At 43.4% G+C, this 21,394-nt stretch overlaps 1 protein-coding gene across 2 annotated transcripts in view; it reads right to left on the bottom strand.

The window, feature by feature from the left end:
* The window catches only part of LOC137520979 (tenascin-R-like), a 1,317,931-nt gene that overhangs the window by 493,665 nt on the left and 802,872 nt on the right, over window positions 1–21,394 (bottom strand). For both annotated transcript variants that reach the window (XM_068239627.1, XM_068239626.1), the window contains exon 10: window positions 12,077–12,166. In XM_068239627.1, the coding sequence (XP_068095728.1) occupies window positions 12,077–12,166 (90 nt within the window). The remainder of the gene's footprint in view (window positions 1–12,076; window positions 12,167–21,394) is intronic.

Below are 21,394 nucleotides of genomic sequence, written 5' to 3'. Positions count from 1 at the left end.
ATCCTTTATTAATGTATCCACTGTTCCATACAATGTTGTATGTTATGACTCCCACAAGTGGGATAATGTTGTGATACTTCACTTGTTCCATTATGCTTATCTGCACAATACATTTTGGGGGTAGTTACTCCCACACATGTAGAGGCCCTTGGGGAGTAGAATCTTCTGAACCGCTTTTGGACCAGCGTAGTTGAAATCTACACCCTGTTTATGTCTGCTTAAAGGAGGTAGCCTAAATACGCTGCCCCATGATATACTTACCCGGGTCTTCCTCCAGCCCCTTGCAGCCGGCGTCTATCAAGTCTACGTTGTCTGCAGTGTACTGCGCAGGCGCCGTACACTGCGGACAATGTGGACGTGTATGCTAAGTTGTAGGATCGAGCAATAAACCATTAGAGGTGTGAAGTGATATTTAAATATAAACATTTATTCATTAAAAAAAAAAACTACAAAAATAATTATAAGAAAAAAAAAACAAAAAAAAACCACCTTTCATCTGTACAGGGCTGTGGAGTCGGTACAAAAATCACCCGACTCCTCAGTTTATAAAACACTGACTCCGACTCCAGGTACTCAAAACTGCTCCGACTCCTAGACTCCGACTCCACAGCCCTGCATCTCTACCTGGTATTCCCCTATTCACACTTACAGAAAGTTACTGCTGTCACTTTATTAGTGCAGAAACTCATAGGCCTTTTGTGTCTTGTTGCAATTTTTTTTACAGTGTTACAATTTTTTTTATTATGGTTATTCTGTTACTTTTGTCACTATAATTACTAATTCTGTATTTTGTATTGATTCTGTATTTTGTTACCCATTTTGGAATTAGTTTATACCATGGTCTGTATTATTATGTACCCCATGTTTGTTTCTTACTTTGTACAGTGCAACGGAATATGTTGGGGATTTATAATTCAATCATAATAATGAGCGCAGAAGCTGCAGCACTTTATGTGTTAAGTTAATGAAGTACTGTACTGTATTACAGTATGTTATATAAGCACATAGGCTCTTCTTCAATTTAGGTAAAGCACAAAAAAAGAGGATTGGCTTTTGGGTGCATACAAAAAAACTCTTATGTTTATTCAAAATTAGTTAGATTTATAGGAGTCTGACACGCGCTAATCCAATCAATAAGCTTTATTCCTACAAAGTTGTTTACAAATATTGCAATAAAAAATAAGTACCCCACTCCACTCATACACTCCACACCACCTCTACTTTCATACCACTGAAGGGCCCTTCTAAAAAACAAAAATGAAATAAAAATAATCATAAAAATTAGAACGTTAAAAATAGGCATATAATGCTTCCCTACATATGCAGGTTCCGACCCAGCAGTTTCCTATATGGATCAAGAGAAAATTTAAAACTGATTTGAGGACCGTCCTGTTAAACTTCCTCCAGCAAGTACCACATTCCTGTTACAGATATGGATCAGTCCGATTAAATGGCAAGTGCCTCAATCTACAAGGTTTGCTAGATAAATCCTTACAAAGTCCACATACCGCTCCTGGACCTTCTAGACTTTCCGCTGTCACGCAGCTCGCTCAGTGCACTCCACGCCAGCCTTCTCGTGCAGCCTGCGTCACTTCCGCTCACAAGATACAGATCCCCGCTCGCTGCACTTCCGCTTAGCGTAACTTTGATGTATGTTGGTTCTACTTTCCGGGTGACGTCACCACTCGCACGGAGACTCCTGGACCTTGATACAAAGGTTACCGCTGCGCGCTTCCGCGGTATAGCACTTAGTCCGCAGTCTCCGTCACCAACTTAATTTATAGAAGATAAAACCTCAACGCGTTTCTGCCAATATCCGTTGGCCTTCTTCAGGAGGAGTTTAGTTATCTGGAGTTGCACTCATTTCCACTCCCTATATACCATTATCCTGGAGCATCCGGCCCCTTGTTAATGGGGTCAAGGGTCAAGGTCCGCTCAGCAGTACGTGTTCTTTCCATAATTCAAATTGTATGCATTCCTCATATCGCTGTGAACATCCTGCTCTATTTTCCCATATTGGGTGTGTATGGTCTTCAAAGAGGATTTTTTGTGAAATTAAATGTCAAAATATAAAATAAAACAAAAAATTACAATAACATGACACACCTGCTACTGTTTCACCTTACAACATTCATTACCAACAATTATTCGTCTTATCAAAAAGCAACAGATCATTCATTACCAGTTAAGAGTCAAGTATTCCCCAACATGTCCATATATACACCGTCCTTCTATTGGCTATAGATATTACAAATCCTCAGGTGGAATAGACCTGGGGAAGGGGGAGGAGATGGGGTCCGGGAAGGTGAGTATGGGCGGGAAGGGAACAATATGGACAGGGGGGGAGGGGGGGGGGAGGGGGAAGTAAGGGCGGGAGAGGGACGATATGTGGACAATGGGGGGGGGGGGAGGGGGGGGGGAAACACGCCACATTGGGCTAAAGGGTGGGTAGGGACAGGGGTTTCCCATCAGAGGGGGGGGGGGGTTAAATGGGAGGGATTCCACACCTACGAAGAGGAGCAATAGTCTAGCTACATAACCTCCCATTGGCGGATCATAGCAAACACCTCCATCTCACTATTTAGGCCTCTGGGGATAAGTGTGTCTATTTGAAAAATCCATTTTGACTCACACCTGGACATTTTCTTAATGTAATCCCCACCTCTCTCACTCTTCTTAACCACCTCAAGGCCAAAGAAGATCGTTCCTTTTATATTTCCCCCATGTACTTCCTTATAGTGTTTGGATAGAGGGTGTCCCACACATTTCTTTTTTATATTATTAAAGTGTTCACCCACCCTACTCTGAAGTGACCTCTTCGTTCTCCCTATGTACCTCTTCTGGCAGGGACATTGTATACAATAGATAACACCACAAGTGGTGCATGTTATGGAGTCCCTAATCCTATATTTTACAGAGTCCAATGCCACAATTTCTAGTATTCTGCCTGGGTTATCAGTTCTCCTACAGTTAAGACAGATTCCACATTTGGTAAATCCCACTCTTCCCCTCCCCCTCCCATCAGTCCCATCCCTCCCTATCTCATTAGCTGCTGTAGCAATAGAGAGACCCAAATTTGGTGCCTTTTTAAAGACTACCTTGGGTGCATATGGTAATTTATCACCAATAGTCTTGTCCTCCCTGAGCACATCCCAGTGTTTTCGTATTATATTTGTAACTTTATTAGACTGGGATGTGTACTGCAGGACAACACTGAAATCATTATGTTCCCAGTTCTGATGCACCCTCGGTCCCAATAGGCTATCCCTCTCCTTGCATCTTATTGTCTTCCTGGACTCTTCAACGATTTGTCCTGGGTATCCCTTTTCTAGGAGACAGCCCGCGAGTTCCTCCGCTTCCCGATCATAATCCAATAGATTTGTGCAATTCCGGCGGAGTCTCGAGAACTGTCCCCCAGGGATATTGTTTAGCCATCGTGGTAGGTGGCAGCTGGTGTATAGGATATAACTGTTGACGTCCACTGGTTTGTGGAACGTCCTAGTCTTCAGAGTACAGTCTTCCACATACAGTTCTAAATCCAAGAAGTGGACAGTATGTGCACTAATGTCCACAGTGAACGAAATTCTCCAGTCATTAGTGTTGATGTTCTCAATAAATCTGTGTAGCGATGAGACATCACCCTTCCATATCATCAGCACATCATCTATGAAACGGCGCCACAGGACCAGGTCCACACCCGGGCCATGTTCTCCATAAACATGGCTCTCCTCCCATAGGGACATAAATAAATTTGCATATGCAGGTGCGAACCTGGTCCCCATCGCCGTTCCCCCAACCTGTAGATACCAACACTCGCCATACTGGAAGTAATTATGTTCCAGGATGAACCGAATTGATTTCAATTTAAATTCTTTCTGCATTGTGTCCAGAGTGTCGTCTCTCTCCAAATAGAACTCAACAGCTCCTAATCCCCTTTCATGATCGATAATGGTGTATAGGGACGCCACATCTAGTGTGCACATAATCCATCCCTCCTCCCACTGCAATTCCCCCAGGGTGTTTAGAATCTGCTTTGTATCAGCAATATAGGCCTTTGTGTTCTTCACTGATTTCTGAAGAAACGTGTCCACATATCTAGAGAGGTTCGCTGTCAGTGAATCCACTCCAGATACTATAGGCCTACCGGGGGGGTCATTCAGACTCTTATGAATCTTTGGCAGATGATAAAACAGTGGTCTCCGTGGGAACTTTATGCTCAAGAAGTCATATTCTCTCATGGTTAAAATCCCACACCTCAAACCCTCATCCAATATTACTCCTAATTTCTTAGTAAAATCGACCGTTGGGTCATGGCCCAAGACGCGATATGTCTCTGGGTCGTTCAACAGTCTGTGTGCCTCTACTACATATGCATCCGTATCCTGTATAACAATCCCCCCTCCCTTATCCGCCGGACGTATAGTGATAGCCAAATCCTCACGAAGGTCCTTCATAACCTTCCGTTCAGTAGTTAAGTTGTCACCCCCAAATTTATTGATTTTCATCCGTCTGATGTCTTTCTCTACTAAATTTTCAAACGCCGTCATGGCATCACTATACTCCGTCTGCGGAAAGAAAGTGGAGGGATTTCTCAGCGAAGTATGTGTAAACCTTAGGTTGCATACATCTTCCCTTTGAATGGGATTTTTCATAAAGTATTTCTTCAAACAGAGTTTCCTCATAAACTTTTTCACATTTATAAATGATTTGAATTTGTTCATTCTATTACTAGGGGCAAATTTCAGTCCCTTCGATAGGAGATTAATTTCATCCTTCTCCAACCGTCGTTTGCTCAAGTTGAAGACCCCCCTGCTCCCAACCTCCATTGGTGGATTGTCATCCTTTATTTCCTTTTTACCCCCCTTCCCACTCCCCCTGCATCCCCTTTTCCGTTTCCTATCCAATCAATAAGCTTTATTCCTAGCGGTCTCTAAGGTACTATCTGAGGACTTGGCAGATGAGGAAACTCTGGAGAAATGGGAATATATGTTCCATGTATTTTCGATGGAAACTGTTCAATTTGTGATGGACGCGCGAAAAGCACAATCCATTAATTTAGGGGAAGAGATAGAGGATCTCCAGCAGACCCTAACCCCATTGAAATTGACAAAAGAATATCAGGCTATGGAGGTGAGTATCTACAATAGGCTGGAAATGTTAGAAAGGGACATCATTAATAAAAAATTAAAGAAATTTGCCAGGGATGCAATTCCCTTGGATAATGGAGAGGATTTAAGGTTAATGGTGGAGGAGAGCATAGGTGAAAGCTCTACACGGAGCATTGTTGACATGTCAGGTACCCTTGAGACTATTGATGAGGTTAGGGAGGACTGTGGGGAGGATGAAGAGGGGGCGAGGTGCTCTACAATGCAGGAATTTGAGGCAAGAAGTGATGGGGAGGAATTGGAGGATATAAGTGATGGAGAACTCCAGGTGAGTTTGCCCAAACCCCCACAGAGAATATTAAGGGAGGGAAGGAAACAAGGGGTGTATAAAGGTACATCGGATGAGAGAAGGAGGAGTAAAACTAAATCCCCATATAAGAGCCCTGGAGGGTTCAATGTCCCTACCATGAATAGATACTCAGTGTTGACACCAAGCTCAACAATGGGTAGAGAGAAAGATGAGGGGTGTGTGGTCAAAAATAGAACACCGAGGGGTAACCCATTAAGGGGGAAGGAGGAGCTGAAAAGGAACAGACCTAGTACATCGAGAGCAACACCAGTGAGAACTCCCCAACAGCAGTTAAGAACACCACAATCTACTACTAGGAGTAGACAAGGGGGTTATATGGGGAATTCAAGGGGTAGGAATAATATAGTGGTGGAGGAACCGCGGAACTCCATTAGCCAGTATTTTTTAAGGACACCCAGGGTGGGAAACGGAATAGGGGATGCAGGGGGAGTGGGAAGGGGGGTAAAAAGGAAATAAAGGATGACAATCCACCAATGGAGGTTGGGAGCAGGGGGGTCTTCAACTTGAGCAAACGACGGTTGGAGAAGGATGAAATTAATCTCCTATCGAAGGGACTGAAATTTGCCCCTAGTAATAGAATGAACAAATTCGAATAATTTATAAATGTGAAAAAGTTTATGAGGAAACTCTGTTTGAAGAAATACTTTATGAAAAATCCCATACAAAGGGAAGATGTATGCGACCTAAGATTTACACATACTTCGCTGAGAAATCCCTCCACTTTCTTTCCGCAGACGGAGTATAGTGATGCCATGACGGCGTTTGAAAATTTAGTAGAGAAAGACATCAGACGGATGAAAATCAATAAATTTGGGGGTGACAACTTAACAACTACTGAACGGAAGGTTATGAAGGACCTTCGTGAGGATTTGGCTATCACTATACGTCCGGCGGATAAGGGAGGGGGGATTGTTATACAGGATACGGATGCATATGTAGTAGAGGCACACAGACTGTTGAACGACCCAGAGACATATCGCGTCTTGGGCCATGACCCAACGGTCGATTTTACTAAGAAATTAGGAGTAATATTGGATGAGGGTTTGAGGTGTGGGATTTTAACCATGAGAGAATATGACTTCTTGAGCATAAAGTTCCCACGGAGACCACTGTTTTATCATCTGCCAAAGATTCATAAGAGTCTGAATGACCCCCCCGGTAGGCCTATAGTATCTGGAGTGGATTCACTGACAGCGAACCTCTCTAGATATGTGGACACGTTTCTTCAGAAATCAGTGAAGAACACAAAGGCCTATATTGCTGATACAAAGCAGATTCTAAACACCCTGGGGGAATTGCAGTGGGAGGAGGGATGGATTATGTGCACACTAGATGTGGCGTCCCTATACACCATTATCGATCATGAAAGGGGATTAGGAGCTGTTGAGTTCTATTTGGAGAGAGACGACACTCTGGACACAATGCAGAAAGAATTTATATTGAAATCAATTCGGTTCATGCTGGAACATAATTACTTCCAGTATGGCGAGTGTTGGTATCTACAGGTTGGGGGAACGGCGATGGGGACCAGGTTCGCACCTGCATATGCAAATTTATTTATGTCCCTATGGGAGGAGAGCCATGTTTATGGAGAACATGGCCCGGGTGTGGACCTGGTCCTGTGGCGCCGTTTCATAGATGATGTGCTGATGATATGGAAGGGTGATGTCTCATCGCTACACAGATTTATTGAGAACATCAACACTAATGACTGGAGAATTTCGTTCACTGTGGACATTAGTGCACATACTGTCCACTTCTTGGATTTAGAACTGTATGTGGAAGACTGTACTCTGCAGACTAGGACGTTCCACAAACCAGTGGACGTCAACAGTTATATCCTATACACCAGCTGCCACCTACCACGATGGCTAAACAATATCCCTGGGGGACAGTTCTCGAGACTCCGCCGGAATTGCACAAATCTATTGGATTATGATCGGGAAGCGGAGGAACTCGCGGGCTGTTTCCTAGAAAAGGGATACCCAGGACAAATCGTTGAAGAGTCCAGGAAGACAATAAGATGCAAGGAGAGGGATAGCCTATTGGGACCGAGGGTGCATCAGAACTGGGAACATAATGATTTCAGTGTTGTCCTGCAGTACACATCCCAGTCTAATAAAGTTACAAATATAATACGAAAACACTGGGATGTGCTCAGGGAGGACAAGACTATTGGTGATAAATTACCATATGCACCCAAGGTAGTCTTTAAAAAGGCACCAAATTTGGGTCTCTCTATTGCTACAGCAGCTAATGAGATAGAGAGGGATGGGACTGATGGGAGGGGGAGGGGAAGAGTGGGATTTACCAGATGTGGAATCTGTCTTAACTGTAGGAGAACTGATAACCCAGACAGAATACTAGAAATTGTGGCATTGGACTCTGTAAAATATAGGATTAGGGACTCCATAACATGCACCACTTGTGGTGTTATCTATTGTATACAATGTCCCTGCCAGAAGAGGTACATGGGGAGAACGAAGAGGTCACTTCAGAGTAGGGTGGGTGAACACTTTAATAATATAAAAAAGAAATGTGTGGGACACCCTCTATCCAAACACTATAAGGAAGTACATGGGGGAAATATAAAAGGAACGATCTTCTTTGGCCTTGAGGTGGTTAAGAAGAGTGAGAGAGGTGGGGATTACATTAAGAAAATGTCCAGGTGTGAGTCAAAATGGATTTTTCAAATAGACACACTTATCCCCAGAGGCCTAAATAGTGAGATGGAGGTGTTTGCCTTCTTTGAATAGATTGGGACTATGATCCGCCAATGGGAGGTTATGTAGCTAGACTATTGCTCCTCTTCGTAGGTGTGGAATCCCTCCCATTTAACCCCCCCCCCTCTGATGGGAAACCCCTGTCCCTACCCACCCTTTAGCCCAATGTGGCGTGTTTTTGAATTATGGAAAGAACACGTACTGCTGAGCGGACCTTGACCCTTGACCCCATTAACAAGGGGCCGGATGCTCCAGGATAATGGTATATAGGGAGTGGAAATGAGTGCAACTCCAGATAACTAAACTCCTCCTGAAGAAGGCCAACGGATATTGGCAGAAACGCGTTGAGGTTTTATCTTCTATAAATTAAGTTGGTGACGGAGACTGCGGACTAAGTGCTATACCGCGGAAGCGCGCAGCGGTAACCTTTGTATCAAGGTCCAGGAGTCTCCGTGCGAGTGGTGACGTCACCCGGAAAGTAGAACCACCATACATCAAAGTTACGCTAAGCGGAAGTGCAGCGAGCGGGGATCTGTATCTTGTGAGCGGAAGTGACGCAGGCTGCACGAGAAGGCTGGCGTGGAGTGCACTGAGCGAGCTGCGTGACAGCAGAAAGTCTAGAAGGTCCAGGAGCGGTATGTGGACTTTGTAAGGATTTATCTAGCAAACCTTGTAGATTGAGGCACTTGCCATTTAATCGGACTGATCCATATCTGTAACAGGAATGTGGTACTTGCTGGAGGAAGTTTAACAGGACGGTCCTCAAATCAGTTTTAAATTTTCTCTTGATCCATATAGGAAACTGCTGGGTCGGAACCTGCATATGTAGGGAAGCATTATATGCCTATTTTTAACGTTCTAATTTTTATGATTATTTTTATTTCATTTTTGTTTTTTAGAAGGGCCCTTCAGTGGTATGAAAGTAGAGGTGGTGTGGAGTGTATGAGTGGAGTGGGGTACTTATTTTTTATTGCAATATTTGTAAACAACTTTGTAGGAATAAAGCTTATTGATTGGATTAGCGCGTGTCAGACTCCTATAAATCTAACTATTTGCACAATTTGAGGATTTAAGGGTACTCCTCAGTTCTGCACGCTGCTTTGATTAACTAGGGGTTTTTTTCTCCAGCGCATGGTAACATTCAATCTTTATTCAAAATTAATTTACCAAAAGACATAACAATATTGTTGGCATGGTGCATACACAAAACATTATTTAGATTTTTTAGACTTTTTGAGTATTATGGGATGCTGCTATATTAATCTGGCCATTTTCTGCATGATTCCCATTTTTGTGCAAAAGTGATACTATCTTCTTCAATTTAGTTTTTCTCTTACGTTTTCTCCTAGACCTAGGTGATATTTTCACACCCTGTCAATTAAAAAGCTTTTTTAATCCACCAGCGAGCAAAATAAATACAATAAATTAAATGATCAAAATAATTTTAACAGTATGTTTTCACATGCTTTTGGTACTATTTTAATTGCAGAGCGCTGAAACGTTATTCTAATTAGAAGATGAAAAATTATCTCCTAGGAGAAAACTTGCAGCACTGGGTCCCTGGTTTGAATCCCAGCCAGGGCACTATTGCCCTGAGTTTGTATGTCCTCCCCATGTCTGCATGGGTTTCCTTTGGGCACATCCCAGAAAAAAAACAATACAGATAAGTTAATTGGCTTCCCCTAAAATCTTTCAGTGTTTTATTGTTTACAAAGTTTTTTTTTCCGCTTCTCAGGTCATTGCATCATTAAATCCTACCAAAATCAGAAGGCAAACTAAAAATGTTCTCTTTGGCATACATTGGTAAACAAGGGAGTTTGCACCTTGATGCTCATAGATATCAATAGAACAAAATGCAAAAAAAAGCCTTAAAACCATAATTCACCCTCCCAGATTTTGCATCGTTAATAAAGGTTAATAGGGCACTTTACCATTGCTCGCACAGTTTTCATATTTGATGCAGTCGTTCTAGAGAACTTCACTTTGGAAAAGCCAGTCACATGATTCCCTGATTTACAAAACAGCAGCTGTCAGGACAGTGGGTTGTCCCAAGCTAGTAAACAGCTCTCACTCACCAGCACAGAGCCATCCCCTGACCCCACCCTACACCTCCCTCTACTGACAGATTAACTCTTTGTGTGCAGCACTGCTTCTACACTTAAGCAGTCTTAATTTTGTCCAGTCCAATTTCTCCCTGCTTAGTATGTAGTACAGCATTTACCCTTCCCACACAATCCCCAGTGTTTTTATAAAAGGTTTTATCACTTTGCCCTGCATGCAATAAGACACATTTTAATTGCTCTTTTATTTATCTATTTTATAAATATATGCATAAGGTGTGGAAAGTTAAGACCCTGATCAGAAACTCTGCTGAGCTGCTGTACTGCAGGGCTGGCCAGACAGAGTTGATCTTTTAGCAGAAGATGGTCAGGTGATCTGTCAGGTGACTTCTTGGCTCCTCCTCCCAGCTGCTTCCTGATTACCTCATGTGAGTAATAATGGGTAGGGATGGTCAATGAGATGCAAAAAATGTCGAGTTGATGCAGCATTTTGCATGCAAGTTTATGCAGCTTGTAAATGGACTAATCAAATTTTACCTCAGCAGGATTTGATTGGTTCATGTTCAAGCTGCATACATTTGCATACAAAATGTGCATAATGCTGCATCAACTAGAAATGATTTGCATTTCATTGACCATCCCTAACAAAGGGGAGTTTGGACAGCATTCAAACACCTGGTCTGTCCAATAAAATTGTTAGGACTGAGTCAGCCACTTACATACCTGATATTTAACTCTTTCAGGCAGAGAAAGAAAAAAAGGAACACAGCCTAGTTATTTGTGTACTAGGCACTGTATATACTCATGTCTATCTCATCATGCCACATGTCACTTCGGGTATCCTTTACAGGACAACTGAAGCGAGAGTGATATGGAGGCTGCCATATTTATTTCCTTTTGAACAATACCATTTGCCTGGCTATCCTGCTGATCCTCTGCCTCTAATACTTTTAGCTATAGGCCCTGAGCAAGCATGCTTGTTTCTGATGTTATTCAGACACTACTGCAGCCAAATAGATCAGCAGGGCTGCCAAGCAACTGGTATTGTTTAAAAGGAAATAAATATGTCAGATTCCATATTCTCCTCACTTCAGTTGTCCTTTAAAGTCAATAGCCCAGAATAAGCATGCAGATCAGATACTTTGACTCTGGTGTGACTCCACAAAAATATCTGAAGCCAAAAAGCTCAGCATGACAGCCAGGTAACTGGCATTGCTTATAAGAGAATACAAATGTCAGCCTCCATAGTCCTCTCATTGCAGGCTCCCTTTGAAGTGGACCTGAACTCGTGCACAGAACAGGAGGGAAGCATAGAGAAATGCACCCTGTATGTATTTAGAGAGTTTAGCCTCTCTAATGCCCCCTCATTTGTGACTATTTACAATTTGTAATTTGATTTCAGCTGAGTCAGCGGGCTGCCACGGCAGAGCAGCTAATTGGTAAACACAGTATGTTAATATGTCTGCGTCCATGAAAGCAGGAAGAAGATACACTGCAGATTTATTGCATCAGCGGTAATAAAGAAATGTTTCTCTTTAAATGTTAATATGTTGTTGCTTATCTTTTACAACAGATAGGAAGTTCTGAGTTCAGGTCCGCTTTAGAGACATGCCATGCACAAAACAATATGCAATGCCAATCGGTGGAAATGCACTATTATATACATAAAGTAAATCAGAGGCTTAACTAGGGCTTTAGACCAAGTTCTGTGCACTTCTGGCTGAATGTTCTCAGCTTGGCTGAGCTGTCAGGCCATGAGGTGGAATCAGCAGACTATGGAAGTCATATAGCAGCTCTTTATGTAATATTATTACTCACCGGTGCGTGCGTTCATTGTTGCTGGGGCACTCTGGAGATTATCTCTAACCGCAGATATTCCTATTCCGTATTCAGTTCCTGGGATCAAATCTGGGAGAAGAGAAGAATGCATAATGATTAGAAGGACAAGGGCTTATCCACTGTCCATCACCATAAGTGATTATGCAGCATGTTTTCTTCCTTGTGATGTTCTCATCCCCCAATCTGTCTTTCACACATGAAACCTTTTTACGCACCTTAAACTCCAGTAATTCCTCTTATCAGTCTTCCGATGTCGTGCTACGTGCAGGAAGCGTATTAATCAAGTTTTAATCTAATTTTTGTCAGCTCGCTTCTCAACGGATACGCGCTCCAGCATATAACATGAGAGTCGCGACACCCCCAGACAGAGATATTAATCTGTCTCCCCTTGCGATGTGTCACTTAACTCCAGATGCCGAGATGGCTACATGTGTTTCCTTGTAAGAGGCTGCGTGACTGCTGAAAAATTACCTGCCTTTGATGTAATGAAAGTAATATTTTCAAGCTGCGTTTGAAAAACCTTTTTGATGTGCACTGCGTGGGCTTCCTGACACACAAAAAATAAAACACCAAATTATCATTTTAATTCAAAGTATAAAGGCTAACTTGACCCAGAAATGCTACTTCAGTTATGGAAAGTTGCAAGTGACTTTTCATGTACACGATGGATTCCATTGGTGAGATCTGCATTCTTGAATTCTGGGATACGCCCAACAGCGATGCTCATTACGAAGAGATACGTCACCGTAGCTCTTCGTAGCTCCGTAGCTCAATCGTAATCAAAATTTAAATGAGTTTGGGCTGCCCGCAGCTGAGGGAGTCAACTTCCCCAGGCCCCGATGCGCTCCATTCGTGTCTCACGTCACGTTCCACCCATGCTTCCTTCTTCCGTATTGAAGAAGGAAGCGTGGGAGTGATGTGGAAGCGAATAGAGCACATCGACGCCTGGGTAAGTTAACCCCTCTTGGCCGCGGGCAGCCCAAACTCATTTAAGATAACTACAAGGACTCAGCTACTCGTAAGAAGCATCGCTACCACACAGTGCCACAGGTCTGTTATGACATCGTATAAAATGACAACAACAGAAAGCAAAGCAAAGAAATATCAGTAGGTAGTGGATTGAAGTGGGAGCTCAGGTGAGATCTGTCATTCAATGGATAAAGTAAGCAAGAAGAAAAACTAAAAACCTCTCTCTGAGAAAGAACTTCTCATTGTTCCTTTCTACTCCTTGAAGAAATAGAAGCATTTTGACTCTAGTCTAGTTTAGGGGACCCAGCAGAAAACCTCATAGGGTAGTTCCTCTAACGTGATTGGGTGGGCAGCACCCTCTCGAGCTGCTAGGTTTCAGATAGGTTGTAGTAAACTACATCCACGCTATTTGGCCAATCGCAATGCTTCGTGCTGTAGAAGGTGCCATGATTGGAGAGAACTGTTCCCTATGAGGTTTCCTGCTCGGGGGGGGCAAAGACTCAAGTCAACAGTTTTTGCTCACTGCTGATGGTCACCTGGCTTTTTTTTTTTTTTTTTTTTTTTTTTTAAGCAACATTTGGTTGGGGCTAGCATCCACCAGGCCCTTAAACTCTCTCCAGGCCATAGGCAACTGCCTAGTATTGCCTTGTGGATGGTCTGGGCCTGATCTTTATAGAGCAGTATAAATTAACATCAAACTGCCCTTCCTACTCTTCGTCTGGTTTACGTTTTCCTCTGAATTTCATTCCTCCGCGTAAATGCCACGACTGGCTCAGTCAGGTGCTTTACCGGGTCTGACGGTGGCAGAGCAGTGCGTATCAGGAAGACAGCGAGAGGCAAGATAGACTGCAGGGGGCTGAAAGAAGACCCAGGTAAGTATAAATCAACTTTTCTTTTCACTTAAACAGACACTAAAGCGAAAACAAATATATGCTATAATGAATTGGTTGTGTAGTACGGATAATTACTAGAACATTAGTAGCAAAGAAAATATTCTCATATTTTTATTTTCTGTTATAGTTTTTTTTTTTTTAATAACATTGCATCGTTCTCTTATATTTGCAGTTTGCACACTACTCAGCATTCTAAATTATTTAACAGAGCAGGCTAGTGAACTTTTGAACTGTTCTCTGCAGAAAAAAAAAATACAGTGCCAGACACTTGAGATAATAAGCTTCAGAAGACAGAGCTCTCTGTGACTTTGAAAGTGGTGGAGCTCAATGACTCTTTTGCATAGATAACAACTGGAGTTTCTTAACTCTTCCTGTACTGTATTAGACTCATATCTCTGCTCCTAATGTTTTATTTCTTAGCTGTACTACACATACAAATCATTATATCATTTTTTTCCTCTTCAGTGTCTCTTTAAGGTACCCTTTAACTCATGAATTATATCTCCATTTCTGAGATAATCAGATAAGGAGAGATAAATCATGATTTATCTCATAAATTATCTCTCCTTATAACAGAGGTGAAGAATAAACCTCATATACACACTAGATGGAACAAATGGCCGCCTTGGGCAAGAATCTAGTGTGAATACTGGCATCCCCTGATATATTTAAAGATCTTTAAACAACATGGTCCCCCAGCGCATAGTTCCCTTCTTAATCCCGCCCACCAGAAGCTGTCCTATCATGCACCCTACAGAACAGCAGCACTCGCTTGCTTCCGGCAGATCAACCTTGATCGGCGGCTCTAATGCTGAATGTGAATGCACCTTCCACAAATTCAGATAATTAATAGGTATCTTAATCCATCCAACACGGACACTTGCACATTCCCCTAAGTATCCCCCAAATTTTATTTTGGTCCCCTGCAGTGTAGCAGGCTGTTCCGGCCGGCGGGTGCTCATCCATGTGTCAGTGGCTCTGTGCACTCCCATTTCCATCCTTGCAGGGGTGTCTCTCCTACATGCTATATGTACATGTTATAGGTAGTAATAAGTGTCGGGTCACGGAGGAGAGGCATGAAGATGAAGACTGGAGTGCACAGAGCCACAAACATATGGAGGCGCGTGCGTTGGCTGGAAAAGGTGAGCCGCCATACAGCGAGGGCCCCGGGGACTAAAATAAAAGTTGTGGTTAGACCGGGGGTGGGGGGATTAATGGGGTCTAGCCCTGGTGGGGTAATGGGTGAATTTAGCAGCCCCTAACGCCGCTGGGGGGAGGGAGGGGGCTGTTAAGGGAGCCCTCAGGTTTATTTTGTATTTTGTCTAGGGACCCCATTGTACCTAGAACCGGCCCTGTTCACAATGGCCAGCCTAGGAATTTAACCTCTATTCCTTCATCTCCCATCATTTCACTATGTGAGCTTCTATTTGTAGCTAACAGTTTACCTCCTTCCCGACCGGGAAGGATTACAGGAGAACGGCGGCTGACTGAGTGGAACGGAAGGAGCAGTAACTATTAGCTCATATTCCCCTACCCACTGCATCTTCAGGGTTTTTTTTTAAAAATCCTTTAACCGAATCTGCAGTGAAAATAAACTTATGATATAATGAATTGCATGTGTAGTCCAGCCAATGAATAGAACATTAGTAGCGTATCGTTTACAGTACAAGAAGAGATAAGAAACTTCACTTGTTATCAATGCAAAAGAGCTTCTCTGAGCTCTCCAACTAAATAAGTTAGCACTTATACATCAAAGTAACGGTGAAAGACAACTTCAGATAAGATTTTACTGCAGGGAAGTTCAAAGGGTCATTAGCTCTGCTCTGTTTCATAGTTTAAAATACAGAGTGTGGTTTGTAAACTGCAAATATTAACCACTTTACCCCCGCGCGTACGGATTTCTCCGCCCCTTTTTCCATCCTTTCACCCCCAGGGACGGAGAAATCCGTACTCTGCGCACTCCCGCCGCTGTCCGCGCTCCCGCTCGTAAACACGCCGCCCGCCGCTAGTAAACACGCCGCCGCCCGCTCGCCCGGAGATCAATGAACGGGAAAATCCATTCCCGTTCGTTGATCTCAGCCCCGCAATGATCTGCTGCCGCTCGGCTGAGCAGCCCGGTCATTGTGAAAAAATAACAAAGTCCCAGCCTCTTTCTACTTCCTGCAAGAGTCCAGAAGGACGCTTGCAGGTCGTATGAAACAAATTGGTAATGGTGCCATCTTGTGGCCAAATAGTAAAACTACATCCTAACCATTTTTTACACACAAATAAACTTGTTTTACACAAAAAATTAACTCCTTACCTCCCACACTCCCCAATTATTTTTTTTTTGTAATTAAAAAAAAAAAAAAAAATTTACAATTTAAAAAAAATACATAAATAGTTACCTTAGGGACTGAACTTTTTAAATATTTATGTCAAGAGGGTATAACACTGTTACTTTATAAACTATGGGCTTGTAATTAGGGATGGACGCAAAACTGAAAAAAATGCACCTTTATTTCCAACTAAAATATTGGCGGCAAACATTGTGATAGGGACATAATTTAAACGGTTTTATAACCGGGATAAATAGGCATATACATTTAATGGGTTTTAATTACAGTAGCATGCATTATTTAAAAACTATAAAGGCCGAAAACTGAAAAATAATAATTTTTTCCCCACATTTTTTCCTATTTTCCCATTAAAACACATTTAGAATAAAATTATTCTTGGCATAATGTCCCACCTAAAGAAAGCTTAATTGGTGGCGAAAAAAACAAGATATAGTTCATTTCATTGCGATAAGTAATGATAAAATTATAGACGAATGAATGGAAGGAGCGCTGAAAGGTGAAAATTGCTCTGGTGGTCAGGGGGTAAAACCCCTCAGTTGGGAAGTGGTTAAAGAATGATGCAATGTTATAAAAAAAAAAAAAAAAAAAAAAAGCTGTATAACTAAAAAATATAAAATATCAGACTATTTTCTTTGCTTCTAATGTTGTATCATAAGGTTTTTTTCCCTTCAGTGTCTCGAATGTTCTTCTTTACAGCAATATTTATTTTGACCAATTTATCTGCTAGATCCATCCTTCTGCCTGCTCTAAAACCGCACATCAATTTAAAAGCAGCAATAACCTACACAAACACTAGGGGTCCTTCTGAGCCTCGTTACATTAACAAACCTGTCCCCATCCCCACTCATTATACAAAAGTTATTATCATACTAGGATGAACAATTAAAATCAATCTAAGGCAAACTTTGTAAAATTCTTGTCTTTCAGTATGAGTGTAATTATTTTCACAATTGCAGCTAAGCAATGTAATATGTTTAGCAGGCTATGTTGTGATGTGAGGCGGAGACGTGTTTCCAGGCCGCGCATGAGAAAGAGACGCTGATGCAATTTTACTTCCGACACCTCTGACAGCGGAAAGAGAGAGCAGAAACAAAATTACCTCCATAGCATTGATTTATAGCAGCTGACGGTGTCACCCAATACAGTCATACTCGCCAGTGCTGCCGCAATAGAGAGCCCATGCTAATGTGAAGATGTATATGGAATTTGGGGAAGCAGAAATATCAACGGTGGCTGGGAAATTAAAAAAAAAACTTGAAAACAAATTAAAGTCTTGTTAGTTTTCGAGATAAATCTTTTTGGCTGACAATCTAGGTGAGCAACTTTTAACCAGCAGGTCATCAATCATCCGAGATGCTCAGGAAACGAGCAGAGCAGTCTGTATGGTAACGAGCTGCCTGATTTTGGGTCTTGATAAATGGGCCGCTGTCCTCTTCCGCTCAACGTTCTCCGCAGTACCTGATTCACCACTTTCTCCAATAAATACAATTTACACCGGCCCAGCAAGCCCTACGATATTGTGCCATCAAAAGCAGTCATGGCTGTCAAGAGTACAATAACACACCATATAATCAGGTCACCACTTTCTGCTGCCCCTTAATAAACCATTCAGTCACCTCGTGGCTGTGCAGAGCTCACATCTACAGCTAAATGCAGGCTTAAAGAGAATAGACAGGATTAAGAATGTGTTTTCTTGTCTGTACAAGGTTAATAGTGCATATTTACGAGAATTACAATAGTCTTTTCCCCAGTGGCCGTAGTGTCACAGAAACGGGTTGCAGAACTTGCGCCACTAACAGTTGGATAGCGTACTGGTTAAGGGTCTTGCCTTTGCTGTAAGGTTTGAGCCTTTGAACAGAGTTCGAATCCCAACTTGAGCCAGTACATTAAACAGTAAGGAGTCATTGGTCAAGGCTCCCTAATGACCCTAGTCACCCATGGAGCACTTTGAGTCCGCCAAGAGAAAAGGACAATATAAATGTCTTGTCCTGTCTCTACTGCATAGGAACTGTCCATGGCCTGGGAGCAGATAAAATGGTGCAGGACGAGCACCTACAAAAATGGGGTCACCATTGGCGGTTAAAGTAAAAGCTGTGATTAGTAGCAAGGAGGTTAAATTATGGCGCCCGATAAATAGCGGCACCCAGCGCCCACTATTTATCGCTGCACCATAAGTTAACCTCCATGACACTAATTGCGGCTTTTATTATTGGCACCTGGGGGGTCTTAGGGTTAGGCACAGGGAGGGTATAGTGTAAGAGTAGGCAGGGGCATTACAATACATTACCTTATCCCAGGCGATCACCTCTCCTCCACTTCCTAGTTAGTTTGCAGCTGTCCTGTAGCCAGCCAATCACCATGTGGCTTTAGTCCCCGCATGGTGATTGGCTGGCTGCAGGACTCCTGCAAACTAACAAGGAAGTGGAGGAATGATCACTGGGATGAGGTAAAGTATAATAGATGTAGTAAAAGCATCTTGTTACTCAGCTTATTTAACATTTTTACATTTTAGGACATTTCTTAAATGTTAACCTTAGCAGCAAGATGTCATCAGTCTCACCCGGCGCCATTTTATTCCGGAGCTATGTTTAAATGTATGCCCATGGCTTTGAGTCAGCCACTGCATCCACTCTTTATTGGTCAAATTGGTAATGATTACCATTATTTGCTGTTTGCATTGTGAAATGTAATTATTAAACTTGGGATTTATTAATAAACTGGCAGGATATGCATAAAACTTACACTAGGGCTCACAACTCCGTAGCTACGCTACTGATTGCCCATGGCAGCTGTGTAAACCCATCATAAACAGTAGTGCAAGTGTTCACATTCGTAACATCGTTCCTAATTCACCCAAACACCACAATTCAGTACCATTCAGCACTGGACCTGCGGACAACACCAGGGAGAGTACAATTACTTTTTCACGTTACTCCATACGTCCCCCTTCCAAAGCAGAAAGATTTAAAGGACTTACGAGGCCTGATTTGTAAAAAATAAACTGCTGAATATCCCCCCGAACGTCCCCCGACCGCACGGCCCGGGTCGGGCTCCCCAGCCTGTACCAAGATGGCCGCCGGAGCTGGCCGTGGCTGCGCAGTCCGCATAGCCACGAGTGCGGCTGCGCAGCTCTAAGGCCAACTCCCCGATCCACGCTACTGTTACGTGGATCGGGGGGTTGGCCTTAGAGCTGCGCAGCCGCACTCGCGGCTATGCGGACTGCGCAGCCGCACTCGCGGCTATGCGGACTGCGCAGCCGCGGCCAGCTCCGGCGGCCATCTTGGTACAGGCTGAGGAGCCAGACCCGGGCCGTGCGGTCGGGGGACGTTCGGGGGGATATTCAGCAGCGGGGACCCAGCGGAACGGCACGGAGGGCGTGCACGGCGTCCTCCGTGCCTTACAAAAACAAACAGGTATCTAACTTTTTTTGTTTATTTTTTACAAATCAGGCCTCGTAAGTCCTTTAAAGTGACTCTGTAACAAAAATTACAACGTTTTTTCTACCATCCTACAAGTTCCTAAACCTATTCTAATGTGTTCTGGCTTACTGCAGCACTTTGTACTATCACTGTCTCTGTAATAAATCAATGTATCTTTCCCCTGTCAGACTTGTCAGCCTGTGTCTGGAAGGCTGCCAACTCTTCCGTGCTGGTCTGTTCATCTATGCACACTCCAGTGTGTGTGTTGTTTACATAAGCCAGCAGCTTCTCTGCTATCTTATCAGTGATAGAAGAGAGCTGGATAAAAATCCTCCTCTGTTAGGCTGTGAAAGTAGCTGGCTGACACATTACAGGAATTACAAACACAGGCAGAGCTGTCTGCAGGAAGCCTGTAATATTCAGTGCATGAGAGAAGCAGAGGACAGAAGGTAAACACCCAAATGATCTTTTGAGATTCAAAAGGAAGGCTGTATACAGCCTGCTTGTGTATGGATGTATTTTCTATGTGTGGACATACTGTACATCAACCTACTTCCTGTTTTGGTGGCCATTTTGTTTGTTTATAAACAAACTTTTTAAAACTGTTTTTGACTACTTTTAATGCGGTGGGGAGCGGCGAAATTGTGACAGAGGGTAATAGGAGATGTCCCCTAACACACTGGTATGTTTACTTTTGTGCGATTTTAACAATACAGATTCTCTTTAAGTATCAGAGTCACATGAAACTTCTTGGCCCTGTCCGCAGGTTCAGTGCTGAATGGTGCTGGAGTGTGGAATTTAAACTTCCTGCCCCCGTCCGCAGGTTCAGTGCTGAATGGTGCTTAAGTGTAACATTTAAACGGAACCAGAGATGAACCTATTTTAAAAATGAAAAAAAGATGTTATACATACCTGGGGCTTCCTCCTGCCCCATAAGCTTGGATTGCTCCCATGCCGCCATCCTCCGCTGCCTCTATCGCCAGTACCGAGTCCCGTCACTTCCGGCGGATGTGGCCAGTCTTCCACATGCACAGGGGCTCCCTACGGCTCTTTACGCATGCGCCTGCGCAGAACAGAGGGAGCCCACTGCGCTTGCGTCGACTGGCTCGACTAGCCGAAATGACGGGACCCGGTAGCGGCGGACAGAGGCAGCGGAGAAAGGCAGCGAGAAAGCGATCCAGGCTGATGGGGCTGGAGGCAGCCCCAGGTATGTATAAATATGTTATTTTATTCGTCTCTGGTTCTCTTTAAACTTCCTGGCCCTGTCCGCAGGTTCAGTGCTGAATGGTGCTGGAGTGTGGCATTTATACTTCCTGGCCCTGTCTGCAGGTTCAGCGCTGAATGGTGCTGGAGTGTGGCATTTATACTTCCTGGCCCGGTCTGCAGGTTCAGTGCTGAATGGTGCTGGAGTGTGGCATTTATACTTCCTGGCCCTGTCTGCAGGTTCAGTGCTGAATGGTGCTGGAGTGTGGCATTTATACTTCCTGGCCCTGTCCGCAGCTTCAGTACTGAATGGTGCTGGAGTGTGGCATTTATACTTCCTGGCCCTGTCCGCAGGTTCAGTGCTAAATGGTGCTGGAGTGTGGCATTTATACTTCCTGGGCCTGTCGCAGGTTCAGTGCTGAATGGTGCTGAAGTGTGGCATGTATACTTCCTGGCTCTGTCTGCAGGTTCAGG

This window comes from Hyperolius riggenbachi, chromosome 6, assembly GCF_040937935.1.
Source record: "Hyperolius riggenbachi isolate aHypRig1 chromosome 6, aHypRig1.pri, whole genome shotgun sequence".
In the NCBI taxonomy this organism is placed as follows: domain Eukaryota; kingdom Metazoa; phylum Chordata; class Amphibia; order Anura; family Hyperoliidae; genus Hyperolius; species Hyperolius riggenbachi.
Note: the sequence above shows the minus strand (reverse complement) of the source record. Positions and strands in the feature narration are given on the sequence as shown.